Genomic DNA, 12,846 nt, shown 5'->3' on the forward strand with positions numbered 1-12,846 from the left:
AACTTGGGTGACTCTTACTGGCATTTAGAGTGGAGTATAGAAAAGAAACAGCTTTACTACTTCCTGTGTGAAGTGTAGCCATGAGGAGGGAGTTATATGAAGCTGAAAACCTGACCTCTGCTGAGGGTTCAGGAATAACTGAGATAGATAGCAGCTCTATGGTAAAACAAGACTTTACTGTTAGCTCCATTAGATACACACACACAACATAAAGGCCACCCTAGCGCGTGCTTTTAACAAGATCTGATAGTCACTAAAAACGTCACAACAGCCCCAGCAGTGTCTGTAAAGTTCACGGATGGTACGTTTCAAAGCTGAATATGTAGCAAAAACAGAAGCGTGAATCGGCAAATAAATAAAAAGTCACTTTTAATGGAAGTTCTTCTTTCACACTCAATCAAGCTTATAGTCTGATCACAGAGAGAGATGTTGGACATTCACCCAGAATAAGACACACGCCGGTCAGTTTTATCAGACAAAAATATATATATTTAGAATCTTTACATTAAGCTTGAATCATGAAACATACACAGAGGAGTGCGCACACCTACAGTCAAACACTGATTTTTTCTTTTTTACTCCTCACACAAGTCATTTTATTTTGTACCCTGGTGTCAGTGTTGAGTTGTTGTCTTAAGCAATGATGTTTTTTTTGTTGCTGTTGTTGTTGTTGTTTTTACAAATGTGCAAATAAGACAGATTTGGAATCCTTCAGCGCTCAGTGTAAAAATAAAACAGTCCAGGATCCTCGGGAGCGGTGACAGAGCTCTCACTCTACCTCAGCCCTGCCCTCTCAAGTTTAAATACAGCTCCTCGTTGCTTCGCCTTTCATTTTCAAGTAAAGTGCTCCTCTAGCAAAAACCACAAGGCATGAGATCAGTCTCGTATTTTTTCGCTGATGTTTAAAAAAAACAAAAACAAATTGAAAAACAACCCAAAGGACAAAAAATGTGGGAATGTCTTTTTAAAGTACAAAAGAGCCAAAGCCAACAATTGAGAGGCAGTCCTGGCTGTTTCTTGGAGGCGTCAGTCATTCAGTTCCCAGCAGGAACTGGTCATACAAACTCCAGCTTGCCGTGGCCACTGTACATCCCCCAGTGCACCAGAGACAGGATCTTGTCGTTGCCTAGGTCAGCCTGCCTCATCTTGTCGCAGGTCAGACAGCAGTTCTCGTGGCCCGTCACAGGTACCATGCACTCCAGGTCCAGCTTGGCCACGTGTCCCTTCTTGGTGTGGTGGCCGTGGAAGCTGTAATGGAGCCGCGACAGCATCTGCTGCCGCTGGTCCTGCAGCCGCTTGTTCTCGCTGCGCAGCATCCGTAACGCCAGCATGATGAGCAGGACCAGGATGAGGCCGCCAGCGATCGGCACAGCGATCACAGCCGCACGGAACCACACTTCTTTGGCTGAGGTCAGCTCCTGAACCCGGGTCACCAGGTTCCTGTTGTTGCTGTCTGGCTGGTAGCGGCCATCTGCACACACGCATGGAAAAAAAATAAAATCATCTGGTTAAATGCATGCTCATATGGTTTCCACTGCTCCATAGAGCCTGGTCTTAAAGCAAGTGATTATGTTTGAACTGCTGTTTGGAGCTTAATGAGAAGGAGCTGCTCTACTCGCCAGTCATGCCAGTAAAGTAACCGCAAAGAGGGAAAATAAGACAGACAGACAGACGCGAACGCACAAGTCAGAAAGGCCAGCAGGGGCAAAAACAAATGAGTCACCTTGTCCCGAACTGAGAGCCAGAAATTAATTTGAGCTAATAAACTATAGTCTGCTGTGCTCGGGTTCACACAGGAGAGCTGCCGTCCTTCCTCTCTGACTTTTCTTGCACCTTTTCATGACTCTATAAGCTGATGTTTCTGCCCAACATGCATATTCATTCTATGAGGCACATTCCTGCTCAGTGGGAAAATTACATGGTGCACACATAATAAAAAAAAGAAAAGGATTATATCTGATCTCTTTCCAAGTGCTTAAAGGTAAACGGGCTGCTCCCTGCCTTCCCAGGCACAGAGCTGGAACCCATTAAAAGTCAAACCAAAGTTCTATTAAGCCTGGGGTGGGGGGGCAGAAGGGGGCAAGGGTGGTCTGAATACCCATAAACATCAAGTGTTTAAAGAACGTTAGAGCTCAATGTATTGCTCCTGGAGGAAAACATGGGAGTATTTGCTGAAGAGGACTCGTAAAATCCCTCCACAGAGTGCCATCGTTTCTAAAAACGTAGCTACAGTCTAAAAACAAACATCCCGACAGCCAGTAGCTCAGCTCCGCTACCCTGTTTTAGCTTACCTGTCGAGTCTCTGGTGTGCGCCAGGTCATGTAGGCCCCTGTAGTTGCACATGTCATCATGGCAGCACTCCAGTGTTGCCGCCCCGCTGAGAGCATCCAAGGCCCTTTGGCTGCTGCAGACGTCCGCAGCATTAGCAATGGGGTCTAAACACCCATGGGTAAGTGGAGAGTTGGCGTTGAGCGGGTCCAGCACCTTGGTGAAGCAGGCGTTCAGCTCTGATTTGCACATGTATCCGGTGGCCACACAGTGCGGCGCATCACAGTAGCACCTAATTTCTCCTACAAGTGGGGAAAAAGGCAGCGTTAGGGAAACCTGTGCTGACATAATCCGCTCAAGGTTTCAGAGTCACCATGGCTATTTCGTCTTTAACATCCAACCATGTGAATATAAAACTCGTATATTTTGCAGCTGATTTTCTCCGTGTTTCTATTAAACTCATGCTGGTTTCTATTTTACACCAACTGTAGTTCAACTTTTCCCATAGTGGTATACCCTGCTTTTATTTTGAAGTACTGCTCTAAAAGTATCTGTTAAGCCCTACATTAAACAACCTGGTAACTTTTGAAGAGATCACAGGATATTTTTAACCTGTTCACCTGTCACACCTTCATTTAAGAGCATCCCGTTTAAATGGTTCTTTTTCTCTGTATTCTAAAACAGGAACCACGTAGCTTGTAATTAGTGGGTCGTCTCAAACGTCAATTTCTTTCAACCTAAATGAAAATTAGTAAAGACAGGAAGAGTTTTTTTTTTACCTGCAAACTTTCTCCCCCATCCAAAGTTTGCATGCAAAATTGCCTGGGGGTATGGGTATGGTGGTTGGGTGCGGGAGCTCTGAGGTCCCATCTAAGGAGCCTCCAGCAACCTTATCATTAAGGCAACCTGCTCTTACACGGGCCCACTCATTACTTCATCCAGGGATCCTTTCTCAAAACAGAAATCTGGGCCAAGGATCTGCCCGAACAAAACAGAACCACTGAAACACATATTTATCAACTTAGTTTGCCTTTGATGCCCTCTGTTACTGTTATTATTATAAGTATAAGGACCACTGCAGGACGACCAATGTAAATGTCATTTCACATAATCCGTGACTGCTTTATTTTGTGGAAAATTATGAGAGCTCCACATATAAAGACTTCCCTTAAGCTTTCATGTGCTGGACTCAGGAACAAAACCTGGAATGAGAGAGCTAAAAAGCCCGAAAGTCTGTGACTGCACCAACTTAGCAGCGCAGGAACACATTCATCAGATCAGTGTTTTCCCTGTGAATGATTGGAGCGGTGGGGCCCAGGCAGGTCATTTGGAGAATATTTCATTAGAAAGGAGAGGCCCCTTTGTGGACTGAGGGGGAGGTGGCGGGGGGAGTACTGAAGCTTTTCTAGCCCTGCTAAGTCTCGTATGAATGGCAGCTACAACATTAGTGGAGTTATTAAGTGTAGCCTAGCAGCTAAGAACTGCATTACACACTTGAGGATTAATCACAGTGTATTACTATTATATTCATAACAATGTATAGAGGTTAGGTCTTATCAAAAATTAGGTTTTAACTGAAAAAAGGTATGTCATGACTTCAGGGAAAAAAGAATAATAATGAGGGCAGAGGTAGTTATTGTTGTTTCCGCTGCTGTTATTAAGTTTTCTCTTATTTTTTTAAAGGGCAGGTATGACTGAATAAAATGAACTGAAATTTGAAGACGACTGGAAGAATAATATGTTTATTACGAAAAAAAACCCCAGTAATAAACAAACGCGTTTATGATTCCCTCATTGGTAAAGTACGACTTTATGACCAAATGCTAAATCATTTTCTTGCTAATTATGACGGGTTTTCCCCGCAAACACTGGCGCGAGCGTAAGCTGCCCAGCAGAAGCCTGGAGCCGTCGACTGAGGGTTAAGTTCAGCCTCGTTTTTATCGCTTCAAAACACTGTTTATCCTCTTTTGAAGAAGCCAACAAACACGGTCTGTCCACGCAGCAAAGTCCACACGTACCTTTGGTCAGAAGAACGGCCATGGCACAGAGTTCCAATTGTAGCCAAATGGAAATGAAACTGGACTGGCGATCCATTTACACCAAATTACTGCACAAGAAGAGTCCTCATATATCCAGTAGCAGCAGCAGAAGAGTCCGCTGGGCAGAAAGCAGCGCGAGAAAAAAAAGATTTACATGAAGCTATGGCGAAAAATTAAGCCTTCGTGGGGTCGGAACGCGGTAGCTCACGATCCTGACTGGAACACCAAGGAAAAAGGGGAAAAAACACCCCAAAATGTCTCCTCTCCCGCATGGAGCCACCGAGACCCTCGCGAATTTGTTACCGGAGCGCACAAAATACAGCAGCCTCTTCTTCAAGCCCAGAAACAAAAGAAAAGATGTATACTCCGTTGAGCAGAGTGAAACCGAGTCATAAAGTTGTCAGTGCTGGTCTTCATCTGTCTCGCTCTGCAGCCGGTCACGTCGAAGCATCACTTTTGTATTCCACGACTGAGAAACAAACACTAAACACGGACAACTCCGCTGTGCCAAAGACTACAAGGGACAGGCACGATTGAGCAGAAATAGCTGTGGTCAGTCAGAGCTCCGCCTCCTCTAATCTGATTGGCCAGCCTACCGAGAAAGAAGTTAGTGATAGGACGTACAACAAAGCATCCGGTGGCTCTTTTCAAAGTAAGGCAAAAAATATAAAGTATTTTAAAAAGGAAAGTAATATTTAAAAAAGAGAGAATGAGAAAAATTATCGTAAAAAATAAATTATATGAATAAATTCTATGTATAAATTACATGAAATGGACACTAAACATAAAGCATGTTTTCTTATCGATCTATGTAAAACAAATGGGGTCTCCTATTATTAGTGCATTACTAAATAAATAAGCAGATGCAGTTACACTGGTAATGGAAGGATAATATTAACAGAAAATTTTAATGTTACGCATCGTGACATTAATATGTTAAACCTTAAACACTATACTTTTTTAAAAAACATAGAATTTTTGAGGGGTTTTTTGAGGTTTTGCACAGTCATCTTGAGGAATTATAATTATATAATTTATTTTCTCCTTATGTTCCAATCAGGTAGCCCCTGAAGATTTATTCTCTAGACATAATCAACTTGTTTCCGGTCTCACGCTGCTTATTCTTCTGTAGCTTGATCACTCTTAAGCTTTCATTCATCGTTCTTTATTTCCATAATAACGTATCCCATTTATCAGTAGTGGATGCCATTGGTCCGGGCAGCAGTCACTCCAGCAGGTTAACAGCTGTCCCGCACACAGTCATACTGTCGCCTGATGATAATGCAGGTCTTTGGCTATTATCTGTGTTTTCAGTGTTATGGGTGCAGCCGATATGTGATGTAATCACACTTTTTTTCCCCAAATTTGGATGATATAAATTACCCTAAACTATATAAAGAGTACTGACAGATTCTTCATTGAGCACAGGTAAGTGCATTGTAAAACAGCCGTGTGTGCAGTGTGGACAGTCGCAGATACCTGCAGGGTGATCCCGATGGCAGCCAGGTTGACGCCGCGATGAGCCTCTCCCCTTCAGGCCATCACACTGCTTCTGCAGGAAAGACCGGACAGTCAGAGAAATTAGCAATCCAAAAAAGCACATGGCGCCACAGAGACGGCTTGCGCACACACACACACCCTGGACGCACGCACACAGTACACAATTACCCATTAACAACCGACAATGCAAAACATAGGTGTGCGCGCAAGCTTCATCCGCAGATGGTGTCTGTACTAAAAAAAAAGAAGAAACAAACAAGCAGATGATGCGTGTTAATAATCTCACGCATTTGTTAAGCATGCTTTCATTCATGTAATGACTCATTAAGCGCAGAAATAAAACATCCGCAGGCGGTTTGCGGCCAACAGACAACAGGAGGATACTGCCTCAGGCAACACAGGAGAACACACACACACACACACACACACACACACACACACACACTGCTATTAAAGTAATTATCTGCAATTCCACAGAGGCGCCAGTCCACGGCTGGCGTTACATCATTTATCTGTAACTGTGGAGTGCGTGAAATGGGTGCAACGGGACAAAGGTAGTAGTTCAGAATTCTGGAAGCTTTATTCATCTGAAGTCCTCGTAAAGTTTGTGATGCTGGGAAGAAATGCTAAGGCACCTCTTCTCCCCATGAAGTGCTGTTTCTGTGACCTTAACTCCTGATAACAGGAAACATGAGAAATTTTCGTTTTCAGTCAAATATGAAGGGAAATTCACCTTTAATATCCCAGCTGCATTACTTCCCCCTACTTAAAGCCTGTCTGTACTTGTGGTTGATGGACAACTATCATCCCCTGGTGGTCGAAGCTGTTAAGGACAATTTTACGTTACAAAGTGACAGTGACACCGTGGGCATAGTTTAGTGGTTCACACATTTGCTTCAAAAGCCAAAGGTCGAATTTCGAGATATTAAAGGTCCTTTTTGTAATTACCTCCAGACAATTTAAATAAAACTTCTAACATCAGCTGTAGTAATTTACCACTGAGGGCTGAAATGTTTTTGGATGTGTGTTGCTGTTCTTTTAACTTTTACTACTTATTTTTGGATTTTTAACAACAACATCAAAAACAACAACAACAACAATAATAATAACAATAACAACAATAATAATAACAATAATAACAATAATCTGCTCTTAATGGCTTGGCTGGTAAAATAAAAAAAATATACTGACTCACTTGCACATGTTCTTCACATTCTGTTTATGGCTTTTGTTAATTTTGAAAGGTTTTAAAAATGTAAAAAATAGTTTCCAGTAAGTACCTTTAAGGGTTAGTCTTAATTAAACCTATTCAACAAGCTCTGAATTCTACATTTCCATAGAAGACAGATGGAGTTGTGTCTGTTTGCATATAGCAAGTTGGATTATATTGCAGAGACTACAAAGACATTTGATGGGTGTGTGTGTGTGGGGGGGGGGGGGGGGGGGGAGAAAAGGGAGAATAACAAATGCTGATTGGTTTGGAAGTTTAAGAGGAAAGGGAGTGAAGCACTTACAAGTAGAAAGAGTGTGAAACGGAGAGTTTTAATTGTCTATGTATAACCTGTGAGAGTCTATTTAAGTAGTACAAGCTGCCTCATACATAACCAGGGAGGTGTACATCAGGATATGGTGTAGCAGGCTTTCAGAAGGGTTTGGAGTAGCTATGGTATAGATTTAACACAGAAGCATAAATCTTGTTTCAGTTTCCCTCTAGTACAGGAAAACATTCTTTGTGCAACATGATGTTTAGTGGTTAAGTCAAATAGCACAAACACACAGAAAGAGCAGGCCACATCACCAGATGTTCCACATATTTTTGACACGGCCCCATGCTGACAGTACACAGCTACAACATGTAAACATGATGTCTGCAAAGCTCTGCATAGCACCCATCCTGTTCTTTTTATCAGGGTCTCAGGGGGTCTGGAGCCTGTCCCAGCTACCATAGAGTGAGAGGCAGGGTAAACCTTGGACAGGTGTCAGTTTGATGCAGGAATAACACAGAGAGACTATTCGCACTCACATTCATACCTATGGGCAATTACCAATGAACGTAACCCCACTAACTGCATGTCTTTGGACTGTGGGAGGAAGATGGAGTGCCCAGAAAAAAACTATGTACACACAGCTATAGTTAGGTCCATAAATATTTGGACAGAATCTTTTTTTTTTTTTTCTAATTTTGGTTCTGTAAATTACCACAATGGATTTTAAATGAAACAACTCAGATTTTCAGGACTAAACAAAAAGACTGCATGAAATTGAGAGGAGCTAAATCACTTTTAACACCCCCCCCCCCCCCCCCCCCTTCATTTTAGGGGCTCAAAAGTAATTAGACAAATGAAATAAATGAAATTATGTAATGTTAACTTATAATACTTTGGTTGAAAACCCCTTGCTGGCACTGACAGACTGAAGTCTTGAACTCATAGACATCACCAGATGTTGGGTTTCCAACTTTTAAATGCTCTGCTAAGCCTTTACTCCAGTGGCTTTAAGTTGCTGTTTGTTTGTGGACCTTTCTATCTATATATCTATATATAAGTTTATTCTTCAACAAGTAAAATACATGCTCATCTGGGTTAAGATCAGGTGACTGATGTGATCATTCAAGAGTAATCCACTTCTTTGCTTTAATAAACTCCTCGGTTGATTTGGCTGTATGTTTTGGGGTCATTGTCCATCCATGTAATTAAACACCACCCAATCAGTTTGACTGCATTTAGCTGGATTTGAGCAGTATGTCTCTGAAAACCTCAGAATTCAATCAGCTGCTTCTATCCTGTGTCACATCATCAGTAAACACTAGTGTCCCAGTTCCACTGGTAGCCATGCACAACCAAGCCATCACACTGCCTCCGTCGTGTTTTACAGATGATGTGCTACTCTTTGGATAGTGAGCTGTTCCATGTGTGAGGGACCAAGCAGCCAAAGCAAAGAGGACACAGGCAAAAAAAAGTGTCTTCAAAAAGGGTTTTCTTTATTTTAACCCTCAAAAAGTCCAAAATTAACAAAATTCAAAAACATACTTAGCAAGCCCACAAAAGAGGTCAACTAAATATAACTCTACAAAAAGTAATTTCCAGAAACTTAAACAAAACAAAGTGAGACACTACTTAACTCACAAACTGACCTAATTACAAAGACACATGAGGGTAGCTTTTATAATGATTTGGCCAAACCATTTGAACACAATAGGGGGGAAAACAAAAACACACTAATATTAACTAAGCACAGAATAGCCTAACTAAACCTAAAACATTTTGTTCCCAGAGTCCTCAGCCACGCCTTTTGCCAGGCAAAAGACAGGAAACAGCCACCGCCCAAACCCAGGTAACTCAAAGAAAGAGAAACATAATTAATATAACAAAACATTTTAGAAAAACCACACAATGTTACTATGTGCGCGCCTCATAATACCAGTGTTAGGTTTAACCAAATGATTAATGAAGAAAACTGCAAAGCAAACTAATAAAGTAAAAAATGGACTAATTTACCCCTGTGTGGCTGATGCCACCACACCATGGCTTCTCCATACTTTTTCCATCTGTCCAAAGAATGTGTTGGCTTTTTGAGATGTATTTTAGCAAAGTCCAATCTAGTCTTTCTATTCTTGAGGCATATGAGTTGCTTGCACCTTGCAGTAAACTGTCTGTATTTACTTTCATGCAGTCTTCTCTTTATGATAGACTTGGATAATGATACCTTCTGGAGAGTGTAGTTCACTTGGTGAGCCATTGTGAAGGGGTGTCTCTTCACATTGGAAATGATTCTGTGATCATCCACCACTGTTGTCTTCCATGGTCATCCAGGTCTTTTTGTGTTGGTGAGCACACCAGTGCTGTCTTTCTTTCTCAGGATGTACCAAACTGTAGGTTTTGCCACTCCTAATATTGCAGCAATTTCTCGGAGCTGTCTTCGAAGCTCAAGGATGGCTTGTTTCACCTGCATGGAGAGCAGGTTTGACCGCATGTTGTCTGTTCACAGCAAATTCTTCCAAGTGCAAGCATCATACCTCAAATCAACTCCAGGCCTTTTATTTACTTAATTGATATTGACACAAACAAGGAATTGCCCACACATGTCCATGAAATAGCTTATGAGTCACTTGTCCAATTACCTTTGGTCCCTTTAAAAAAGTGGCTGGCACATGTTAAGGAGCGGAAACTCCTAAACTCTTCATCCAATTTGAATGTGGATAGCATCAAGTGAAAGCTGAGAGTCTACACATTATATCCATGTCCATTATTTAACTATAATTGGTATATGTTTCAGTAGGTTTTCATAAACTTTTAAAATTTATCAAGACGTATTGTAAATAGTGTGGCAGCTTTGGTTGTTCATAGCTGTTCATATACAGTCTATGATCCAGACTTAGGCCAAGATAATCCTAATGAGATCACTATAGCAACAGCTAGGCATTTCATAATTGTTTATATGCTTTATACATGGATGTGGGGGTGTCAGAAGTGAGCTGTGAGAGGTGTTGTTGTGAGCTTGTCCCCAGCCCCCCCATGCAGTAGCAGTAAGAAAACAAAACTGTGTGTCTTCTCCTGCAGAGAAGATGAGCGTCAAAGGGATTTAGGCATAGAGGGGAGAGGGGCATTTCATGTAAGTGCTCTTTTAAGGGTGTGATCATGCCCCACAGGTAGCGTCTGCTTTCACACATTAGGAGAGACTTGTAGGTGTGACCTGCTGCTGACAGGACAGGCTTTGCTTAATAAAAGCCCCATTGCTGCTGAGGCAGAGGGAGCAGAGGGCTAATTGGGCCCTAATTTCACTCTTAAAAAGTACATTTTAAGCCGAGCTCCCTAAGGAGGCCCAAGTGATTTCACTCAAATATCACTGATTTCATGAACAGCTCAGTGAACACTTCCGTCTGGATAGACAGCCTTCCTCTAACACCTCCTCTGGTGCTTCCTCTTCTCACTTTGAAGTGAGCCATATCGACGTCTGTGAAGAGTCACAGACAGGCAGACTGTCTCTTTCTTTCGTGATCTAGTTTACTCTCCTCAACATAATATTGTCTGCTCCTGAGAGCCTTCTGTGGAAAGAGAGGCATGGGAAAACTGCTCACAGAAGCTTTGTTGTTCTGGGTTGGGTCCGAGGGGCTACACTCCCCAGCACTCTGGGTGGGCTTGTTTTATCCACAGGGCGGATCTAGAGAAATTTTCTTAGGATAGCATGGAAATCAAACAGAGTGGCGAAATCAAAGCCATTTTTTCCACACACATGCAGGTGTTACATTCTGTAATATGAATTATATATGGTAAAAAAAAAACAAAAACAAAACATCAAATACAGTAGGAATACACATTTCATATGTAACCTGTAACTTTCTTATTTTCTTTAACCCACATAATTAAACATTTCAGTTACATAAAACATGTGGATTTTGATTTTATGTACTGTACAGCCTATATAATAAATAAGTATGTAGTCCAATAAGTGTAAAATCTAGAGAGCTACACAACATGGGGTAGTTCATTTCCAAACCCAAGTCTGACTTCAGTCTCAGACTCTGAACTGTCCGAACTGCACTGTTACCTTTTTTCCACCAAAAATTTAAACTTAGCTGTTCATGATTTATTGGGTTAACCCTCTGGGTCCAGGATACATTGGGCATTTTTGACTACTTTTTATTTTACCTTGTTTGGTATCATACTCTTCAACACTATCACACGTCTGAATTTACAGTTATTTTTTCTGAAAACCACACAAAAATGAGTAGGAAAAAGTTAGTTTTTACTGTAAAAACCACAAACATGTTTAGTGAATAATTTTCTTAACTTGAAATGCAAATATAAATTGTAAATTTTAAAAACGCATGCACTAATTTTATAAACAATAAAGTTATATACAAATATTACCTAAACAAAATTCAGCTACTGCATCTGGCGTTGTTGTACAACCATTTAAAAATTCTACTAAAACTAAAATTAGAGAACAATAAGATGCCACACAAATCGGCCTGGCTAAGTCTCCATGTGATACTATGTAATATATTTAGTTTAAGAATTTATAGGCAATGATTATTGTAGCTGGGCTCAAAGTGTTAATGCTAGCTTATTTTAATAAACAGCACTGTGATATGCAAAACTGGGGTTGCAAGAGATCATTTTAGGGTGGCACATGCCACCCCTGTAGATCTGCCCCTGTTTATCCAGACTGTTTGAGACAGCAAGCTGATGACTTTCACCTTTGATTTTTACCTGTTTAATCCACTTTCCTCATGCTGCTCATACTTAGCGTACAGCAATGTAGAGTAGAGAGGGGGGTAAGGTTTGCGTGCATTTCCCCCCTTTTAAATGATGTGTAGCAGTAAACAGTAGATCTTTAATACAGATGTGCAGAGCTGACTGGGTTTGATTTATTAAAACAGTCCTGAGAGGACAGAAATGCTACAGGATAAAATTAAGACGAAAAACAAATCGATAAAATAAAAAGTATATAGAGGTTTTTTTTAAAAAAGTAATCTAAGTCACATGTATATGTCCTTTAAATAAAAAAGCAGATCAAAAAATTACAGAACAGTACAAGACTGGCAAATAATTACTTTAGACTTTATGAAAACAAACAAGGAATAAAATGCAGGAAATTTAAAGGGTGGGTTATTTTGTGAGAAAATAGCTTTCTTTGATGCTGAAATAGAGTTGTCTTCCTGTCAATAAAACAAGAATATTTTTAGATGCATAAAATATGTATTGGTTATGACACAATAAGAGCTCTGAGCCGTCGCACTCTGTTTTTAATAACGAGATGAGAAAGCAGATGCTGCCCTCTGCAGGCAGCTTAGAGCTTCAGCAGTAAGTTCAAACTAAGCAAGGCACAAAGTCTGGAGCCATTCCTCATTTCTTTGTTTTCATAGAAAAATAGGAAATAGGTGCAGCGTTTTATTAAACATTGTAAACATATATTGGAACAAATAGCACAAAAACCCCCCCCAAAAGAAAGCAAAAAAACCAACTTGTTTTCAGTTCTGAATCTGAATGAATTCAAAGTCAGTATTTGGCTGTTGACCTGTTTATTCTTCAGAACA

At 40.9% G+C, this 12,846-nt stretch overlaps 1 protein-coding gene across 1 annotated transcript; it reads right to left on the reverse strand.

The window, feature by feature from the left end:
* Window positions 1–201: 201 nt before the first annotated feature.
* bambia (BMP and activin membrane bound inhibitor a) lies at window positions 202–4,817 on the reverse strand. The gene is made up of 3 exons (XM_006804511.3): window positions 4,287–4,817; window positions 2,292–2,570; window positions 202–1,471 (listed from the first exon to the last, which is right to left on the reverse strand). The coding sequence occupies exons 1-3, from the start codon at window positions 4,360–4,362 to the stop codon at window positions 1,056–1,058; spliced, it is 771 nt and encodes a 256-aa protein (XP_006804574.1). The 5' UTR covers window positions 4,363–4,817; the 3' UTR covers window positions 202–1,055.
* Between the last annotated feature and the right edge of the window lie 8,029 nt (window positions 4,818–12,846).

This window comes from Neolamprologus brichardi, chromosome 9 (genome assembly GCF_056152115.1).
Source record: "Neolamprologus brichardi isolate AB-2024 chromosome 9, ASM5615211v1, whole genome shotgun sequence".
NCBI lineage: Eukaryota > Metazoa > Chordata > Actinopteri > Cichliformes > Cichlidae > Neolamprologus > Neolamprologus brichardi.